Source organism: Chiloscyllium plagiosum, unplaced genomic scaffold (assembly GCF_037043375.1).
Source record: "Chiloscyllium plagiosum isolate Xiang-an unplaced genomic scaffold, Cpla_swu_hap1 HiC_scaffold_26, whole genome shotgun sequence".
NCBI lineage: Eukaryota > Metazoa > Chordata > Chondrichthyes > Orectolobiformes > Hemiscylliidae > Chiloscyllium > Chiloscyllium plagiosum.
In genome coordinates, this window is record NW_028270164.1 from 38,513,665 (window position 1) to 38,535,984 (window position 22,320).

The 22,320-nt window shown below is 40.6% G+C and overlaps 1 protein-coding gene across 5 annotated transcripts in view; it reads right to left on the bottom strand.

The window, feature by feature from the left end:
* LOC122563241 (protein phosphatase 1 regulatory subunit 12B-like) overlaps positions 1 to 22,320 on the bottom strand; it is a 288,710-nt gene that overhangs the window by 86,735 nt on the left and 179,655 nt on the right. For all 5 annotated transcript variants that reach the window (XM_087973634.1, XM_043716857.2, XM_087973633.1 and 2 more), the window contains one exon: positions 21,636 to 21,726. In XM_087973634.1, the coding sequence (XP_087829760.1) occupies positions 21,636 to 21,726 (91 nt within the window). The remainder of the gene's footprint in view (positions 1 to 21,635; positions 21,727 to 22,320) is intronic.

The following is a 22,320-nucleotide window of genomic DNA, read 5'->3' on the forward strand; positions in this document are numbered from 1 at the left end:
ACATGCCGCAACCCAAAGGACGAGCCACACTACTATACATCAAGAGAATTTCTGAACGGACAGCCAGACTACTGCGACCACTAGGACTCATAACAGCACACAAACCAACAGCCACTCTCAGACAACAACTCACCAGAACAAAGGACCCAATACCCAGCATGAGCAAAATCAATGTAGTCTACAAAATCCCATGCAAGGACTGCACAAAACACTACATAGGACAAACAGGAAGACAGCTAACAATCCGCATACATGAACACCAACTAGCCACGAAACGACACAATCAGCTATCCTTAGTAGCCACACACGCAGATGACAAGCAACATGAATTCGACAGGGACAACACTACTATCATAGGGCAAGCCAAACAGAACAGCCAGGGAATTTCTGGAGGCATGGCACTCATCCACAGATTCAATCAATAAGCACATTGACCTGGACCCAATATACCGACCACTGCAGCGGACAGCTGGAACTGACAACCGGAAGCGGCAGATTCAAACCACTACAAATGCCGGAGGAAAGATCACAGAAGCGCTTCACAGGAGGCTCCCAAGCACTGAGGATGTCACCCAGACAGGGGACGAAACGTCTGCAACACAAATTCCCAGCTCGGCGAACAGAACCACAACAACTAATGTCACTGTATACATTTGGCAAAAAAAGTAAAGATTTATCTATGAAATATGCTATGTCGTTCTGCGAAGAGCTAAGCTTCTTGAATGTTGTACTCATTCAGGCAAGTGAAGCATTACATGCTTCATGTTTTGCAGATGACTTTGGGGAGTGAGAAGACAAGAAACCTGCTGCCCAATTCCCAGTCTCTTCCCTACTTTTTTTAGCCACAGGATTCTTGTGCTCTTTGTGTGTGTTCAACATGATTATGTGACGTGCACAGTGTGTGGGTGAAGACATAAAGAAAACTGTTTGCCCCAGTTTTCTGCTTTTCTTTCAGCTGGAACAGCTGGCTAGGAGCCAAGTGAGAAAGAAAACCAAATATCTAAGTTTTTTTCCCCCTCTCGTTTAACCAGCCCAGCAAGTCACTCCTTGCCACTTCTACGCTATTACTGTCCTGGTCTTGTTGCAGGATTGCTTCAGTCTGAGGAGTTTCAAATACATTCTTGTATTTCCTAGAGCTGCAAACCCCCAAAAATATTTCCAAATGCATCACCAGAAATTAACATTTTATGTTCAGATTGTGTGTAACTCAACAGACAGAAACGGATTCATGTCCCAGGTGTTACACTCAAAATAGCTTCTTGCATGGTTTTCTAAAGGTTTGGAGAGACTGCAACTCAATTAACACATTAAAGAAACAAACTGAAGAATCAAATAACCCCAAAATACCAGTAAATATCTGTCATTCATAATAGAATTTATAATATAAAAAGTCAAATACAGTCTATCCAGCCTGTTCTGCCATTTGATATGATCATGGCCAATCTCATCTCAGCCTCAACTCCACTTTCCTACCAACTCTTCAAATCTGTTTCTCTCTTCTTTGAAATTACTCAACGTCCCAGCACCAAATGCACTCAGATAGTGAAATCCACAAATTCATAATCCTTTAAGAGAAATAATTTCTCCTCATCTCAGTGTTAAATCTGCCTCATAAGGAAATATCCTGTCTATGACTAATTTGGCAATCCATTTTAATGTCTTATACACTTCAAAATAGGTCTCTCATTCTTCTAAACCTGCCTTAGCAGTAAATGCCAAAATTCATTTGCCTTCTCCATTACTTGTTCTACCTGCAGACTGGTTTTCTGAGATTAACGCACAAGGACACCCACATCTCTAACTTCAGAGTGCTTCAATGAAATCTCCATTTAGATACTAATTCTATTGCTCTGACCAAAACTGAATCTCTCATGTATCCACGCTAAATGGCATCTGTCAAATTTTGGTCCATTCACCTAACCTATTGATATCCATTTATAAACCTACTTCTTCATTGCAACTTACTTTCTACCCCACATCCAAATCATTAATATAGACGGTAAATTGCTGGGGTCTGAGGAATTGTGGCAATCCACTAGTTACACGCTGGTAAACAAGAAAAATACCCATTTATCCTGACTCCCGGTTTTCTGTTGGTTAGACAATCGTCTACTCAAACTAATATTACCCAAAACCCTATGTTAGCTTACTTTGTGTATTAATATTTTGTCTGACACTCTGTCAAATTTACATCAACAGGATCACCATAACCCATATTACTTGTTACATCTTCAAAGAACAAATCTGTTAAACAACATACAACACCATGCTGACTCGATGGATTGTAATTTGACTTTCCAAATGTCCTATTATTACTTTCATAGTAATGGATTCCAACAATTTCCTAATGATGCATGTTAAATTAAATGGATCGCAGTTCCTCCTTTTTTGAGTGAGTGCGCTAGCAGTTTTCAAATCCACTGAATATTTATTGGATCCGGGGAGTTTTGGAATATTATAAGTAATTAATCACTAACTGCACTGTCACTTCCTTTAAGACCCTATGGTGCAGGGTCATCAGGCCCAGGTGACTTTTCTCCTTTCAATCCCAATAGTTTGTTCAGTACTTTTTCCCAAGTGCTGACAATTGTTCTAAGTTCTTCACTTTCTGTAACCTCCGTATCACTTGTTACTATTGGGATGGTAGTGATGCTCTCCACTGTGAAAACTGAAGCAAAGTATTGATTTAGTGACTCCACCATTTGTCCTCCCCATTGTTAATGCCCTTACCTCATCCTCCAAGGGACCAATATTCACTATAATTATTCGCTTCACTTTTACATATTTAAACAGCCATTTGCTTTTGAGTTATTTACACTAATTTTCTTCCATAATTTATCTTTGCTGTTATGACTATTTTTAAAGAAACACTTTATTGATCTTTAAGTTTCCAAATCTTCAAGCCTGCATTCACCTTTGCAAAATGTTATGTTTAGTTTTGTCTTTATATATTATTTTTAACTTCCTTGCTCAGCCATAGATATTTCTTTTTTCCCTCTCTCTCAATCTTTCTTCCTTTCTGCAATATATTTTAGTTGAGAGCACTTAACCATCTGTCACTGCTCATCATCTGTCATATCTTTTTAGTCTTCATGCCCAGTCCACCAGGGTCAAATAGTCTTCCTGTCTTTATAATTACCTTTGTCTAAAACCAGAGCACGAGAGTGCAGCTCAAGGTGTTCAACCACAAACAGAATTCGAACATCAAACATGCTGTCATCATTCTTCCTCAGAGGATGTTTTACTACGAGACCATTAATTAATCTCACCTCACTACACAAAACCAGAATATCCTGCAAAAATAAAATAATGAATGCTGGAAACCTGAAACAAGAACAAAAACTGCTGGAGAAACTCAGCAGGTCTGGCAGCATTTCTGGAGAGAATGCTGAAGTTAACCTTCTGGGTCCAGAGACCCTTCTTCAAAACTCAAATGTGCTGAAGAAGGGTCGCTGGATCCAAAACATTAACTCTACTTTCTCCTCATAGATGTGTCAGATCTGCCGAGTTTCTCCAGCAATTTGTGTTTTTGTTTTTGTTACAGAATACAGGGGAACCTCGATTATCCGAATACTAATTATCCGAAAATCGGATTATCTGAAGGAGATCTCAAGGTCCCGATAGAAATATTACAGCAAAGACGTGTTTCCAACAGTGATCGCGTCTTTTGTTACAGTGATTAAACAGGCACCATCTCCAAAATGACTGACCTCCCGCCCTCTCTCCCCACACTTTCCCTGGAGTTCTACAGAAGGGTGCACCCTAACTCAACTCCACACCCCCAGGAATAATCTCTCCAACACTGTCCTGTGCAGGGCAAACGTGGAACCTGTCAAAAAGTTGCAGTAAAAAGTTGTGTGCGTGGCTGTGTGCGCACGCGCTATTTGGAGACTTATGCCACAAAAACAGTAGCAGCAGCAGTCTTATTGTTGGGGTGCAGTCCAGCTATCCTGGAGAGGGTGGATGGGGGAAAGAGTTGGCGGGGGCAGTATTGGGGGTGGGGGCTGTCGCACTTTATCCTGGGTGGGGGGGACGAGGGAGGGGCCAGGGGCGGTGCTGGGGGTGGGGGCTTGCGCTCTGTGTGCTGCTGCAGTCTCCTGAACAGGGAGCAGACTTTAAAAACTCCGAGCCCCAGAGGAAAGGCATTTAATCGTTTAACCGAATAATCAATTATCCGAATGAAATAGTGCCCGCCCATCTCGTTCAGATAATCAAGTTTCCACTGTAGTCTGCTGCCAGGTTTCCCATGTATTACCTATGGAGATTGTGGAGAGGTATACATGTGGATGGTTTGGGAGAGTTTTTTTTTTAAATCTGGTGTTTGAAAGCTAAATGTTGGATTTGAGGAGCCATTTTTTTTCGCTTATTCAGCTCAGTGTTGAATATTTAATCGGTTTAATTTTTTCTTTTTTTTGCTTGCTCAAAATTAAATCAGAGTAAGGAAAGGTAGTTTATTTTTATATATAATATGCTATTTTTGGGCTTAACGTGACTGAGGACATTCAAGATACAGAGTGTGATGACAAGTAGATTTAAAGAAGTGTTTACACAGCAGGATCACTCAGTTAGATGGTGACTGCCAGGAAAGGTAGGAAGGTAGTTCAGAGTCTCCTATGGCTATCTCTCTCTCAAACAGATATTCCATTTTAGGTACTGTTGAAACAGATGGTCTTTCAGAGGAAAATAGAAGTGGGTAGTCAGATCTTGGGCACTAAGAATGAATAGGGGTTAATAGGGGTTTGTCAAGGTTTTAAAAAGTACTTGTTACAGATGACTCTCCTGTTAGGCACAGAGACAGGAGATTCTGCGGCAGTGAGCATGAACCTAGGATAGCGTGGTGCCAGAGTTAAGGATGCCTCAAAATGTTTGAAGCATATTGTCAAAGGAGAGAATGAGAAGCCAGATGTTGTTGCGCACAGTGGTATGAATGCCATAATTAGGTAAAGGTTTAAGGCTTTGCAGAGTAAATATAAGAGGTTAGGCAGAACGTTAATAAACAGAACATCAAAAGTAGTAATCTCTGATTTACTTCTAATGCCAAGTTCTAATGAGAAAAGAAATAAAAGGATAGGGGAGATAAACCATTGGCCGAAGAGATGGTGCAATGTGCTGGGATTCAGTTTCTTGAATCACTGGGATTTCTCTTGGGACAAAAAAGATCAGCTCAAAAGATGGATTTAATTTGAACTGGAAAAGGACCAATATCTTGGCAGGGGAGATTTGCTAGTTCTATTTTTGGAACATGAAAACTTCGAGATGGGGATCTTCCTAAAAAAGTGAAAACAGAAAGATAGGTGAGGATGGTTCTGAATCAGAAAATAATAAGTTAATTAGAGAAGTCAGACAAGGGCAATTGAGAGAACCAAGTAACTCTAAGGAACAAAACTGCATTTATTTCAATGCAAGAGGTCTTACAGGTATGAACTTGGTATATATGGGAACATGGGACTGGGACCTCATGGCTATTACAGAAACTTGGCTGAGAGAGAAAAGGACTGGTAGCTCAAAGTTTCAGATTTAGATGTTATAGACAGGAGAAGAAGAGATGCAAGAGAGAAGGGGGAGTGACATTGTTGGTTAAGTAAAACATTACGACTGTAATTAGAGAAGATATTTTTGAGGCTTATTCAGTGAAAATATATGGGTTGAAATTAGAAATAAGAAAGGGATAACCACCTTGATGAGATTGTACTATTGGCCCCCAATAGTCAGAAGTAAATGGAGAAGAAAGTATGTAGAGGGTTCTCAAATATACACAAGAATAATAAGGTTGTAATGGTAGGAGATTTTAATTTTACAAACATTCCAGTCAAGATGGCAGCGGAGAAGGACATTCCAACTGGAGCGCTTCCCCTCCTTCTGTTTATTTCCACGTTTTCTTCTCTTTTATACTCTTTTGCCCCTCTTGATGTTCTCTACTGAGGTAGAGCGGAAACGGCCAGCGGGCTGGAGAGCCGACGGAGAGGGGACGGCCAATGGGCTGGAGGGCCGGCAGAGAGGGGATGGCCAATGGGCTGGAGGGCCGGCGGAGAGGGGACGGCCAGCGGGCTGGAGTGCCAGCAGAGAGGGGATGGCCAATGGGCTGGAGGGCTGGCAGAGAGGGGATGGTCAATGGGCTGGAGGGCCAGCAGAGAGGGGACGGCCAGCGGGCTGGAGGGCCGGCAGAGAGGGGACGGCCAGCGGGCTGGAGGGCCGGCAGAGAGGGGACGGCTGTAGGACCGGGAACCAGTGTGGGCGGTCAGCAGCTTGTGAGCCTGGGTAGACCACATGTGGAAGCCCCCTGTACTGATCTACTGAAAAACTGTAATGCTTATCATTTTAACCTTATTCTCATTTTTCTAACTTATACTATGAACATCCGTAAGTAACATAACTGTTTTTTACTTTATTTCTGTATTTATATCTAACATCTGTACCAATATACTTTGTAGTTAAAATGCCACCATATGGGGCAACATTGTAAACGTTTCACTGTACTCCTATACTTCCATACTTGAGCACACGTGACAATAAAGGATATTCTAATTCTAAGTGACTGGAACTGCCATAGTTTTAAAGGTTTGGATGAAGAAAAAATTGTTAAATGTGTTCAAGAAAATTTGCTTTATCAATTTGTAAATATTTCTACTAGAGGAGGAGCAAAACCTGACATTCTCTTGGAAAATAAGGTAAGGCAAGTGACTGAAGTGCTAGGAGGGGAACACTGTGGGACTAGTGATCATAATGCTATTAGTTTTAAAATAATTATGGAAAAGGATGTGTTCCATAAAAGTTAAAGTTCTTAATTAACAGACAGCACAGTGGCTCGGTGGTTAGCACTGCTGCCTCACCACACCAGTGACCCAGGTTCGATTCCAGCCTTGGGCGACTGTGCGGAGTTTGCACATTCTCCCCGTGTCTGCATGGGTTTCCTCCGGGTGCTCCGGTTTCCTCCCGCAGTCCAAAGATTGGAGGTGAATTGGCCATGCTAAATAGCCCATAAATGGTAGATGCATTAGTCAGAGAGGAATAGGTCTGGGCGGGTTACTCCTCAGGGGGTCGGTGTGGATTTGGGCCAAAGGGCCTGTTTCCACACTGTACGGAATCTAATCTAATCTTAATTGTTAAAAGTTAAATTTCAAAATGTAAGGGCTTGCAACAAGAACTTTTAAAAGTTGATTGGAGTAGAATGTTCTCAAGTAAAGAGATTCTTGACAAGTAGGAGGCCTTCAAAGGTTCTAGAGGGTTCTCAAACCATTGTCCAGAGGCATTATGCTCCTGGTAGAATGAAAGGCAAGGCTCATAAGATTAGGGAACAATGGGTGAATAAGAAAGAATCATATATTACAGACGACTGGGATCAACTAATCTCCTGAAGATGATAAAGAGTGTAGGGGTTTTCTTAAGAAGGAAATCAGGAAGGCAAAGAGGGGATATGAGATTGCCAGAGCAGTTCAAGTTAAAGATAATCCAAAAGGATTTTACAAAAACAGAGAACAAATAGAGACAGAGGTAAGAACCCTGAAAAAGCAACGAGGTAATCTGTGTGTTGAATCTCAGGAGATGGGAAGAAATACTAAATTCATATTAAACGTCAGTTTTTAATGTTGAGAAAGAAATGGAGGCTCGAGAACTCAAGGAAATAAAAGTTGATATTTTGAAAACAGTTCATATTACAGAAGAGGAAGTGCTTGAGGTCTTAGAAAGCAAAGGCAAGTAAATGTACAGGATCTGATTAGGTGTATCCCAGCATTTTGTGGGAAGTTCGGGAGGAAACAAAGCTTTTATCTTGTTCTATTATCAAATTTCCCTTCATCGATAGGATTCCTTAGTGTGATATGATATTCACAACTTCTGTCCCTTCCTTTTCTGATAACAACCAGACTCATCACTAACCTGCAGCACTCCTGCCTGCTCCATTAAATTTGATTTTCTAATTTCCATGCAATTTCCATCCCATTCCATCCTGGGCAGGATTCCTGAAGAAGGGCTTATGCCCGAAACGTCTATTCTCCTGCTCCTTTGATGCTGCCTGACCTGCTGCGCTTTTCCAGCAACACATTTTTTAAGCTACATCTCTAGTTATGCAATTTGCCAGGATTCTGGTCCTAGTTTGATTCAGTTGGAGCCCATCCCATCACCACCCCATCAGAACAGCTCCCTCCTTCCCCAGTACAGGTGCCAATGTCCCATTAATTTATTTTATTCTGACATTTTATACCTCATAAGTCAATGTTTGTGGCTGTGCTTCCTTTGTTAAAAATACACTGTTTATAAGCATTCGTTAAGATTTCTAGATTGGATAAGTATACCTGTTATTTCTACTTGACCATGACGCTGTCCTGGTCTTCACACACTGACCACTGTGGCCTTGGTTTTGCAATGATTTTTCTCCCTTCTCAGGATGATGATGTACTTTCATTCCACAGTTTTGAATATGGCACTCTATTAAATGTTTCTTGCTTTCTGATTCGAATTTATCTCATTACCTAAGATTTTGGCCACATACAGGTACTGTTAGAATTAAGCATAACCATAGTACATAGCTCAGTACAGCAAAGGAACTTCAGGGAAATGGAGAATGGCGAGGAGTGGAGCACATGCAAAACAAATCTCATGAAGAGGGCCTCCTCAAAAGGTGTACTTTGGAATTAGCTAATTGCTTCAAAGTGAATGAAAAATCTTTTCTCAAATTTGGCTTCCAAAGTCCTGGACTTATTAAAAAAATATGCATCTGCAAAACTGCTGTGTCAGTGATCTACTGCACACAATTCAAAGTAACTTTATTTAACACAAGAATTCTCAATTAGGAATTGGTCCATAACAGGGTTTTATGGTTCAAACAAAATCACCTTGCAGCAAAACTGAAATGCCCTCTCTGGGTGCAGGCCTGGGCAAAATTCATGAATACCTCCCCATGCCCAAATGTCAGAGAACCACCTCCCCAATCAACCTCATCAACTGAGTACAAAACATTCAAGTCACTACATTTGGCACCAATTTGGTTAAAGAAGGGATCCAGTTTCCATGCATCAATACAGAAGCCCACAACGAATGGTAGATGGCGTTAATTTAGATAAATATGAGGTGCTGCCTTTTGGAAAGGCAAATCAGGGCAAGACTTGTACACTTAATGGTAAGATCCTGGGAAGGGTCGTTGAACAAAGAGACCTTTGAATGCAGGTTCATAGTTCCTCAAAAGTGAAGTTACAATTAGATAGGATAGTGAAGCAGGTGTTTATTATGGTTACCTATACTGGTCAGTGTATTGAGTATAAGAGTTGGGAGGTCATGTTGCAGATGTACAGGACATTGGTTAGGCCACTTTTGAATACTACATTCAATTCTGGTCTCCCTGCTATAGGAAGGATGTTGCAAATCATGAAACAGTTCAGAAAAGATCTACAAGGATGTTTAACCTATAGTTAGTTCTTTTATAACTCAATGGTTTTCTTCTTGAGCAAGGTATAATAATTGCGCAATAAAAATAGATATAAAGTGTTGGCAATACAATCACGTCATAGGCAACGCACGTTTTAAAAGTTTGCGCTTTAGAAACAGTGCTCTCCGTTCGTCAATATCCAACCCAGATTGATGAAATGCTCATTATAGCAGACCGACCTGTATAGTTACAGGCTGAATAGACTGGGGCTATTTTCACTGGAGTGTTGGAGGCTGAGAGGTGACCTTGTAGAGGTTTTTAAAATCATGAGGGGCATGAATAGAGTAAATAGACAAGGTGGTTTTTTTTCAAGGTTGGGAAGTCTAATACTAGAGGGTATAGGTTTAAGGTAAGAGGGGAAAGATTTAAAAGGGATCTAAGGGGCAACGTTTTCACACAGAGGGTGGTGCACGTATGGAATGAGCTGCCAGAGTAAGTGGTGGAGGCAGGTACAAATACAATATTTAGAAGACATAGGATGGGTTTATGAATAGGAAGGGTTTAGAGGAATATGGGCCAAGTGCTGGCAAATGAGACTAGATTAATTTAGGGTATCTGGTCAGCATGGATGAGTTTGACCGAAGGGTCTGTTTCCATACTGTACATCTCTATGGTTCCTATTGGAAGGATGTTGTGAAACTTGAAAAGGTTCAGAAAAGATTCACGAGGACTTTGCCAGGGTTGAAAGATTTGAGCTATAGTGAGAGGTTGAATAGGCTGGGGCTGGTTTTCCCTGGAGCGTTGGAGACTGACAGGTAACCTTGTAGAGGTTTACAAGATCATAAAGGGCATGGATAGGATAAATAGACAAAGTCTTTTCCCTGAACTGGGGGAGTCCTGAACTAGAGGACATAGGCTTAGGGTGAGAGAGGAAAGATACAAAAGGGACCTTAGGGGTAACTTTTTCACGCAGAGGGTGGTGCGTGTATGGATTAAGCTGCCAGAGGAAGTGGTACAGGCTGGTATAATTGCAACATTTAAAAGGCAGCTAGATTGGTACATGAATAGGAAGGATTTGGAGGGATATGGGCCAGGTGCTGGCAGATGGGACTAGGTTAGGTTGGGATATCTGATTGGTATGGACAAGTTGGACCGAAGGGTCTCTTTCTGTGCTATACATCTCTATGACTCTATGAGGTGAGGATATTACACTGACAGGGGAGACATACACATTTGATTTTTATTTTGCACTGCTGCCATCAGTGGTGCAGACTGAAGTAGAAACCATGGTAACTTTGCCCACACATTATACACATCAGATTAACCTGATGGGGGAAACAACAAAAATAGGCTGGACAAACTAAAACTTTTGGTTAATATCAGTGATCAAACCTAGACTGTGTTACCATCTAGTGGCTGTGCTGGATGTAGCAACTATGAAGATTTCACTGAATATTTCCGTCTTGATTTGGAGACATCAGAGTTGGACTGGGGTGTGCAAAGTTAAAAATGACACAACACCAGGTTATAGTCCAACAGGTTTAATTGGAAGCACACTAGCTTTTGGAGCGTCGCTCCTTCATCAGGTGGTTGTGGAGTACACAATTTTAAGACACAGAATTTATAGCAAAAGTTTACAGTGTGATGTAACTGAAATTATACATTGAAAAAATACCTTGATTGCTTGTTAATTCTCTCATCTGTTAGAATGACCGTGTTAGTTTCACTTCTTTCATATGTAAATCACAAAGCGTTTTTTAAAAAAAAATAACATCCTCAGGTTAATGTTAACATTTGGTGTCAGCCCAGATAATGTGGGCTTCAACACAGTATCTGGGCTCACACCAATTGTTAAAGTTAACCTGAGAATGTAACTTTTTTAAAAAAGTTTTGTGATTTACATATGAAAGAAGTGAAACTAACATGGTCATTCTAACAGATGAGAGACTTAACAAATAATCCAGGTATTTTTCAATGTATAATTTCAGTTACATCACATTGTAAACTTTTGCTATAAGTTCTGTGTCTTACAATTGTGTCCTCCACAACCACCTGATGAAGGAGCGATGCTCCGAAAGCTAGTGTGCTTCCAATTAAACCTGTTGGACTATAACCTGGTGTTGTGTCATTTTTAACTTTATTTCAGTCTCAATTCACTTTTGCAAAAGTTCTGAAGTGTTCGTTACCCTTTAATATATAAAAATTGGGATCCAATCCATGAACAATTATTACTCCGCATGCAGCTTGAGGGATTAGGTCTGTTGAATCAGGGCAAGCAGATTTGACTGTTGCTTGGGTCTATCCATTTAAAATGCGTTTCTCAATGAGGGAGGTGTCTCAACTGCAAAATATTCAGTACAGAACATTGGAGTTTACAATCATAGGATGATGAAAACCTCTTTCAATTTTCGGCATTAATACAACAGGAGTCAAAGGGACCCAATCCTGTAAGCCTTTAGAACATATTCTAAATCTAACAAGTTATTCAGGCAAACTCCATAAAAGGAAAAGAAAATGGAGAGTGAAGCAAGAACTTGAACTCCTCAGACATTTTTTGGGACTGTGATAACTTAAGGACACTATCGACTCAATTAGACTCAAACTGTATTATCAGAGTAGAATTGAAGATAGGGAAACTGGACAGTGAAGATTAAGTAGAAAACATAGGATGGAAGAATGCATTCGTAAATTTATCCTCAAAAGACTATTGCTATTACTGAAGAGAGTTTAGCTCGGTATTAACAGAAACAAGAGTTGAGGACTCCCAAATACGTCCACTCCACCCAGTGGAGTTTTCTCGGCATACTGGGACCATTTTCAAGTGAAGAGCAATGGGATGGGTTAGTCTGCAGGTAATGCCTTCAGAATTTTCCCTCCCAAATCTCAGTTGTCCCTTCAGCCTCAAGATGAATTAATTATATTTATTCAGTGTGTTGGATGGAGTTATAAGTGTTAATGGCAGGGTGCCAGATGCTTTTAAGTCTAGATGCCACTTCCAGGTTCACTAACCCCGAACCACAAGAGAAGCTGTGCATCATTTTATCAGAGGTTATACTCAGGATTGATTATTCCTCTTTGCTTGTCAATTACAGCTTGCTTTTACCATGTGAAAAAGTTCCCTCTTTTAGAGTCAGAGATTTACAGCATGGAAACAGACCCTTCGGTCCAACTCTTCCATGCCAACCAGATATCCCAAACCAATCTAGTTCCACCTGCCAGCATTCAGCCCATATCCCTCTAAACCCTTCCTACACATATACGCATCCAGATGCCTTTCAAATGTTGCAATTATACCAGCCTCCACCACTTCCTCTGGCAGCTCATTCCATATATGCACCAACCTCTGCGTGAAATCGTTGCCTCTTAGGTCTCTGTTATATTTTTCCCCTCTCACCCTAAACCTATGCCCTCTAGTTCTGGACTCCCCCACCCAAGGGAAGAGACTTTCTCTATTTATTCTATCCATGCCCTTCATGATTTTATAAACCTCTATAAGGTCAACCCTCAGCCTCCGACGCTCCAGGGAAAACAGCCCTAGCCTATTCAACCTCTTCCTATATCTCAAACCCCCCAACCCTGGCAACATCCTTGTAAATCCTTTCTGAACCTTTTCAAGTTTCACAACATCCTATCGAGAGAAAGGAGACCAGATTTACACGCAACATTCCAAAAGTGACCTAACCAATGTCCTGTACAGCTGCAACATGACCTCCCAACTCCTGTACTCAATACCCTTACCAATAAAGGAAAGCATAGCAAACACCATCTTCACTATCGATCTACCTGTGACTCTACTTTCAAGGAGCTGTGAACTTGCGCTCCAAGGACCTTACCATTAAGTATATAAGTCCTGCTAAGATTTGCTTTCCCAAAATGCAGCACCTCGCATTTTTGTAAATTAAACTCCACCTGCCACTTCTCAGCCCACTGGCCCATCGGATCAAGATCCTGTTGTAATCTGAGGTAACCTTCTTCGCTGTCCACTACACCTCCAATTTTGGTGTCATCTGCAAACTTACTAACTGTACCTTTTATGCTCACATCCAAATCATTTATGTAAATGACAAAAAGTAGTGGACCCAGCACCAACCCTTGTGGCAACCCACTGGTCAGAGGCCTCCAGTCTGAAAAACAAGCCTCCACCACCACCCTCTGTCCTCTACCTTTGAGCCAGTTCTGTATCCAAATGGCTAGTTCTCCCTGTATTCCACGAGATCTAATCTTGCTAACCAGTCTCCCATGGGGAACCTTATCGAACATCTTACTGAAGTCCATATAGATCACATCTACCGCTCTGCCCTCATCAATCCTCTTTGTTACTTTTTGCAAAAACTCAATCAATTTTGTGAGACATGATTTCCTACGCACAAAGCCATGTTGACTATCCCTAATCAGTCCTTGCCTTTCCAAATACATGTACATCCTGTCCCTCAGGATTCCCTCCCACCATCGATGTCAGGCTCACTGGTCTATAGTTCCCTGGCTTGTCCTTACCATCTTTCTTAAATAGTGACACTACGTTAGCCAACCTCCAGTCTTCCGGCACCTCACCTGTGACTATCGATGACACAAATATCTCAGCAAGGGACTCAGCAATCACTTCCCTAGCTTCCCACAGAATTCTGGGTATACCTGATCACGTCCTGGGGATTTATCACCTTTATGCATCTCAATACATCCAGCACTTTGTCCTCTGTAACATGGACATTTTTCAAGATATCACCATCTGTTTCCCTATATTCTATACCTTCCATGTCCTTTTTCATAGTAAACACTGATGCAAAATACTCATTTAGTGTCTCCTGCCATTCCACACAAAGACCTTGCTGATCTTTGAGGTGCCCTATTCTCTCCCTAGTTACCCTTTTGTCCTTAACGTATTTGTAAAAACCCTTTGAATTCTCCTTAACTCTATTCACCAAAGCTATCTCATGTCACCTTTTTGCCCTCCTGATTTCCCTCTTAAGTATACTCCTACTGCCTTTATACTCTACTAAGAATTCATTTGAACTATCCTGTCTACACCTGACATATGCTTCCTTCTTTTTCTTCACCAAACCCTCAATTTCTTTCATCCAGCACTCTTTACACCTACCAGCCTTTCCTTTCGCCCTAACAGGAATACACTGTCTCTGGACTCTCGTTATCTCATTTCTGAAGGGTTTCCATTTTCCAGCCTTTACCTGTGAACATTTGTCCCCAGTCAGCTTTTGAAAGTTCTTGCCTAATACCGTTCTTGAAGTCTACACTGTAGTTCAGTGAAACAAAGCAAAAAACAAATCCTTCTGTCAACCATCCTCACCCACTCTTTACTCACTAAAGCTCTTGAAAGTGCTGTCGCATTCTAAATTTTTGCCCCTCATCCTGGAATTCTATGCCTTGAGCTTTCCACTCAGGTTTCTGTCCCACCACTGTACTTAAATGGCTTGGACAGTCACAAATGGCATCTCATGTAAATGCAAGAACGATAAGACTTCCTTTACCGACCAACTGGGTAACTGACCTGGTTTCATTGATGTGTGTGCAGTTATCGCTACAAAATTACTCATAATGGTTTCTCACCCTATGTTGAAAGCTTATTTAAAAACCACCGTTAAGGTAATGAATCTCCCAAAATACATAACACATGCATTAAGAGTCAAAGTACAATACAGAGACTTAAGATGATTAGGCCAAATGATCCAAAAACTTGATCAAAGATGCAAATTTTCAGGAGTGTCTTACAGGAAGAAAGCAGGGTAATAACTGTGAAGAGAGGTAGGGCAGACAGATCAGAGCATGAACCCAGGCAACCGAAGGTATAATGGTGTAATTAAAACTGAGGTCTACAAATGCATGAAGTAGAGGAGCACAGAAACCTTGGAAGGCTGTGGGATTGGAGAAGCAAAGATAAGGAGGGATGAGACCATGGAGTGATTTGAAAACCAGGATAAGAATTTGAAATCAAGATGTTGTTGACTAGAAAACAATGTAGGTCAGTGAGAACAGGGCTGTTGGGAAGCAGGATTTATTGTGAATGAAAACAATGTCAGCAGCTTTGAATTTCCTCCGGGTACTCCGGTTTCCTCCTACAGTCCAAAGATGTGCAAGTCAGGTGAATTGGCCATGCTAAATTGCCCACAGTGCTAGGTGCATTAGTCAGAGGGGAAATGGGTCTGGGTGGGTTAGTCTTCGGAGGGTTGGTGGACTTGTGGGGCCAAAGAGCCTGTTGCCACACTGTAGGGAATCTAATCTAATTAAATTTGCAGGTGGTTGAATGAGGAAGCTAGTCTAACTCTAATTCACAGGATGTTAAAATGGCAAAAGGAATATAGTACCAGATGTACAAAAACATTGCTTCCTGTTTTCACTCATAAGTGGCCTGGTTCTAACCTGGAGATTCAGCTCACTTTTCTGGATTCCTCTATTAGAGGAAACACTTTCCCTGTATTAATGCAACTCAATAAGGCCACAATTTAACCTTAGAAATTGATGCAACCTGCTACCTGCTTTTTTCTCCTATAAAATGTTCCTTCAAACCTAATTCTTTGGTCAAGCGTTTGATCATCTGGTCTCATATCATCTCATAAGAATGTGTCATACTTTGTATTATAATGTAACAGTGGAGCACATTGGAAGACCCATGTAAATATTAATATTTTAACATTTTCAACTCTGACTCCTGGTGGTTCCTTTTGTAAACTGCTTTTACTTTCAACCACTGTTGTCATTCATTTGTTTGCTTAACTGCTCCCACATTTAAATCATATTTATCACAATACTACTGAAGCTTTCTCTTGACCTGAGCAGGTGATAACCATTGTTCATTGGTTTGTTGTCAATTCCTAATTCTAACTTATACCCATTTTTTCCTACGTGCTCATTTGTTCTATGCATTATTTCTATGCCAACATTAAGATTAGAAAGGGATCTTGATCAAAGGGTCAATGGGCTGAAAAATGGTGGATGGAATTCAATCCAGATATATGGGAGGGATCACAAGGATAGGGCTCATATAATATATGGTCAGGCCTTATGTAGTGTTGTCAAACAGAGAAACGTCCAGGTGCAGGTACCTAATTCTTTGAAGCTTGCGTCACATATACACAGGGTGGTTAAAATGCTTTTGGCACGTTTGCCTTCATTGCTCAGTCGCTTGAGCATAGGAAATGGAAAGTCATGTTAAAGTTGCACAGGACATTGGTGAGGTCTCTTCTAGAATACTGTGTCCAGTTCCGGTCACCCAGTTACAGAAAGGGTATTAAGCTGGAGAGAGTTCAGAAGAAATTTACCATGATGTTGCTGGATATGGAAGTTTTGAGATCTAAAGAAAGGCTGGTTAGGCTGGGACATTTTCACTGGAGTGTAGGAGGTTGAGAGGCGACCTTATAGAAATTAAATAAATAATGAGGAGTACAGATAGAGTTAATAATTGTTGCCTTTTCTCTAGGATGGGGGATTTCATGACTAGGGGGTACATTTTTAAGGTGAGAGGGGAGATATTTAGACGATAATTTATGACTATAAGACATACAAGCAGAAATGAGGCCATTCAGCCCATTGCGTCTGCTCTGCCATTCAGTCCAAAGATGTGCAGGTCAGGTGGATTAGCCATGCTAAAATTGCCCATAGTGTTAGATGCATTAGTCAGAGGTTCTGGGTGGGTTACTCTTCAGAGGGTCGGTGTGGACCTGTTGCGCCGAAGGGCCTGTTTCCACACTGCAGGTAATCTAATCTAATCAATCATGGTTGATACGTTTTTCAATCCCTATTTCTGCTTTCTCCCCATAACCTTTGATCTCTTTGGCAATCAAAATCTTATCTATCGCCGTTTTAAATCTACTCAATGGCCTGCCCTCCACAGCCTTCTGTGGCAATGGATTCCACAGATTCACCACTCTGGCTGAAGAAGTTTCTTCCTTTACTCTAAGGCTGTGCTCTCAGGTCCTCATCTCTCCTGGCAATGGAAGCACCTTCCCAACATCCACTCTGTCCAGGTCATTCGGTATTCTGAATGCTTGAATCAGGTCCCCCTTCATCGTTCTAAACTTCATCGAGTACAGTGCTCATATTAAGCCTTTCATTCCTGTGATCACTCTCATGAACCTGCTCTGGACGCTCTCCAGGGCCAATACGTCTTTCCTGGGGCTTAAAACTGCTCACAATACTCCAAATGTGGTCTGACCAGAGCTTTAGAAAGCCTCAAAAGTACATCTCTACTTTTATATTCTGGCCCTCTCGACATGAACAACAACATTGTATTTGCCTTCCTAACTACCAACTCAACCTGAAAGTTTAGATTAAAATACCCACAGTGTGGAAACAGGCCCTTCGGCCCAACCAGTCCACATTGACCCTCCGAAGAGTAGCCGACCCAGACCCATTTCCCTCTGACTAATGCACCTAACACGAAGGGGAATTTAGCGTGGCCAATTCACCTGACCTGCACATCTTTGGACTGTGGGAGGAAAACGGAGCACCCAGAGGAAACCCACGCAGACACAGGGTGAATGTGCAAACTCAACACAGACAGTCGCCTGAGGATGGAATCGAACCTGGGATCCTGCTGCTGTGAGGCAGCAGTGTTAACTACTGAGCCACCGTGCCACCCTGTTGAGGTTTACCTTAAGAGAATCCTAGACTAGGACTTCAAACTCTTATGAATTTTCTCGTCATTTAGAAAGTAGTTTATGCCTCTATTCTTTCCTAACAAAGTGCACGACCTCATGTTGTATTCCATTTGCCACTTCTTTACCTATTCTCCTATCTAAATCTTTCTGCAGCCTCCCCACTTCTTCAATACTACCTGCCCCTCCACACACATTTGTACCATCTGCAAACTTAGACAGAATGCTCTCAGTTCCTTCATCTTGATCATTAATGTATAAAGTGAAAAATTGTGGTCTCAACAATGACTCTTGTGGAACACCACCAGTCACTGGCTTCTATCCGAAGGAGGACCCTTTTCTCCCCACTCTCTGCCTTCTGTCATACAGCTAATCTTTTATCCATGCTAGTACCTTTCCTCTCACACCATGGGCTCTTATCTTAATCAGCAGCCTCCTGTGTGGCACCCTAACAAAGGACTTCGGAAGTCCAGATAGATAACATCTCCTTGGTCTAACCTGCTCGTTACCTCCTCAAAGAATTCTAACAGATTTGTCAGCCATGACCACCTGTGATGAAACCATGCTGACTTTGCCTTATTTTACCACACACTTCCAAGAATTCAGAAATCTCATCCTTCACAATGGACTTCAAAATCTTACCAACAACTGAGGTCAGGTTAATCGGTCTATAATTTCCCATCTTTTGCTTGCTTCCTTCTTAAACAGGGGCGTTACATTAGTGATTTTCCAGTCTTCTGAGACTCTCCCTGACTCCAGTGATACCTGAAAGATCACTACTAAAGCCTCCATGTCTCTTCAGTTTTCTCCTTCAGAACTCTCGGGTATAGTCCATCTGGTCCAGGTAATTTATCCACTTCTAGACCTTTCAGTTTTTCTAGCATTTTCTCCTTAGTGAAGGCCATTGTACTCACCTCTGCCCCCTGACTCTCTTGAATTTTTGGGATATTACTAGTGTCTTCCACCGTGAAGACTGACGCAAAGTACTTATTCAGTTCCTCAGCCATTTCTTTGTTCCCGATTACAATTTCTCCAGCATCTTTTTCCAATGGTCCATGTCCTCTTTTGCCTCTCTCTTTATATACCTAAAAAAACTCTTGAAATCTTTCCTAATATTATTGGCTTGTTTACACTCTTATTTAATGTTCTCCCTCCTGGCTTCTTTCTTCGCTGTTGGTTTTTGTAGGCTTCCCAATGCCCTTCGCTATGTTATATGCTTTCCCTTTTGCTTTTATGCTGCCCCTGGCTTCCCTAGTCAGCCATGGTTGCCTCATCCTCCCTGTACCATGTTTCTTTTTCCTCGGGATGAATTTTTGCTGTCTCACTCAAATTACTCCCAGAAACACCTATCACTGCTGTTCCATAGTCTTTCCTGCTAGGTTCTTCTCCCAGTCAATTCTGGTCAGCTCCACCCTCATGCCTCTGTAGTTGACTTTATTCAACTGTAATACTGTTACATCTGATTCCACCTTCTCCCTTGCAGAGTAAACTCTATCAAATCATGGTCACTGCCTCCTAAGGGTTCCTTCACCTTAAGCTCCCTTATCAAATCTGCCTCAGTTCACAACACTTTCCAGAGTTGCCTGCTCCCGAGTGGGCTCCAGCACAAGCTGCTCCAAAAACAATCACACAGACATTCCTTTTCTTGCAATCCTCTATCAACCTGGCTTTCCCTATCCACCTGCATATTAAAATCCCCCATGATCACTGTAACTTTGACTGTCTTACATGCCTTTTCTATTTCTTGGTATATCATACGTCCCAAATCCTGACTACGATTTGGAGGGCTTTAGATAACTCCTATTATGGTTTTTACTACCTTCACAGTTCCTCAACTCAAACCACACAGATTCTACATCATCTGACCCTACTTTGTTTACTGCCATTGATTTAATTTCAATCTTCACTTACACAGCAATCCCAAACCCTCAGCCCACCTGCCTGTCTTTTCTTTACAATGTATTTCCTTGGAAATTTAGCTCCCGGTCGTGACCTTGCAGCCACGTCTCCCTGATGCCCACCACATTATACCTCATTTAAAATGAACAGGAGGGGCAAATTTGTTACACAGAGTGTGACTTGCATATGGAGTGACCTTCCCAAGGAAGTGGTGGATTTGGGTACAATTACAATGCTTAAAAGACATTTGAATAAATATATAAATAGGAAGGGGTATGGGGCATGAACAGGCAGGTGGGACTAGTTTAATTTAGGATTGCATTCAGCACGGACTGGTTGGACTGAAAGGTCTGTTTCTGTGCTATATGACTCTATAAAAGGAAGAGTCTTATACAATATTCCATACACTTAGAATTCTAATCCCTATCCACATTCAACTCAGCCACATATCTGTAGTTTACTAACTGCAAATGCTTTAAGGACAAATCAGATCAAGTTTTTTTGAATCCCCCCACATTAAATTTTACCAAAGTTCCCATTTAATACTATCTCACTGAAGAGCATTTTTGGTAGAAATCTAATACTTGAAAGTAATTATTTTCATTATCTTGAGAAATTATGTGTAAAATGGCACTGCTCTTATAAAGACAGTAAATTTAGCATCTACTTACAACTATATATTTATTGTGAAAACATATTTAGTTAATTCAAATATTTACTTCGAAATGAACACTTTTCAAGTAGCTATGTGGGCAATTACATTGTGACAGGTGGCAAACATAACAAGTTTGTAGATGTTTATTATTGAAAAGCTGTTAACATTTGCAAAATAAAACTGTTTAAGTACCTGCAAAATATTTAACATTTTTGCTCTTGATAAACCTCAGCAAATTTACATTTGTGCACCTCCTAGCCTCAACTGCATAAGCATAATACATTTTTACTTTTGTGTTCAGAAGTCTGACTTCAAAATTCAATAACTTGTTAGCTAATTGCTTTACTTGTTTGACAACCTTACCTTGATGATATAACTATTAATGAAGTTCAAATCTGCAATTCAATTGATACTTCCTGACCATAATCATTTGAGTGATTATCAGTAGCTACACATCAAGTGCACCTAGTAGCACAGAGCGCCCAAAGGTCAAACATGACATGATCGTTAAAGTCAGCTTAATATCCATAAAGTAAGTCATGTATTTATTTTCAAATATTAAAAAAATAGAGTTGAGAGCAAGCAGTAGCACAGACGACAATGAACCTCAAATCAAATAAATTATGGAGAGGGAGTGGAAGCCTTTTAAAGCGACATGCAAATAATCTGTGGGAGGAAGAGGAATTAACTATTTCTTACATATTTAACCTCACATTATACAGACATTTCTACTTTTGCATTTACTGATATACCATAAAACTTTTAAATAAATAACTGTTTTTAACTTGTATATTATTATCAGCAGCCAGAACAACAGATTTATGCTTCAAGCCATAGGAATGGAACAGAGTGAGAGAAAAGATAATTTCAATAATTACGTTCATCAAGATCAAAATAAGTTAAATTCTGTTACAAAAACACAGAACATAATCAGCAATTTAATTAAGATATAAAATAACGCTAAGTTGCATGATAAATGATTTATGTGTACATTTTTTGTTCTAGACAGGTAATATGAGAAAGAACAAAAATTATTTTACCTTTCTTCATTGAACATGAGAAAAATAAATTAATTTTTATTGAACAAACTTTAAAATTCTACAAAATCACTGACCTGTGTTGATCTTCTGGTTTGCCTGGCCTGCCTGGATCGAGCTTTTCTCTGGGATTCTGCTTCTTCATCTCGGACAGGAGTGAGATAGGACCTGGAAGACGTCAGCAAAGTGAAACATTTTTGTAAGTGGACCACAACAGGCAGTTGATTCTATAAGGCCAATAGAAATGACATTATCTATTTTTCCATTGTAAGCTTGAAATCACCATTGTCAGAACTTCCTGAGTTTGAACAATAAAAAGTATTTGTAGATTAATTAAGTTTAGTAGAAACTATACATTCACGAAGTAGAATCTGGCTTTTCTAAACAGTTTAGTTTCACTCCAAAATTAATATACCATTAGCTAAGAGCTTAGCAGGTATATAAAATCAGTGACCACAGAATACATCACATTTGCAACTAAAAGTCGTCATTCATTTTATCTCCCCCCCAAAAAAATCATTTGTTAGCATTATCTGGAACTAGTTAATTTTTCCTTGATTAAATTTAAAGTTTTAAAACAATCTTAATTGAAACAGATTTAATTGCTCAATTGTACCCTGCTTTAAAAAAACCTAGCAATTACAGCCCAATAAGTAAAATGCAAATGATACCTCTTCATAAAGACCTGCATCTCACTTTCAAGGTTGGGAGAAAAACTGGAATTACAAAAAAGATGCCACTTCACAGCACACTGAAGTAACT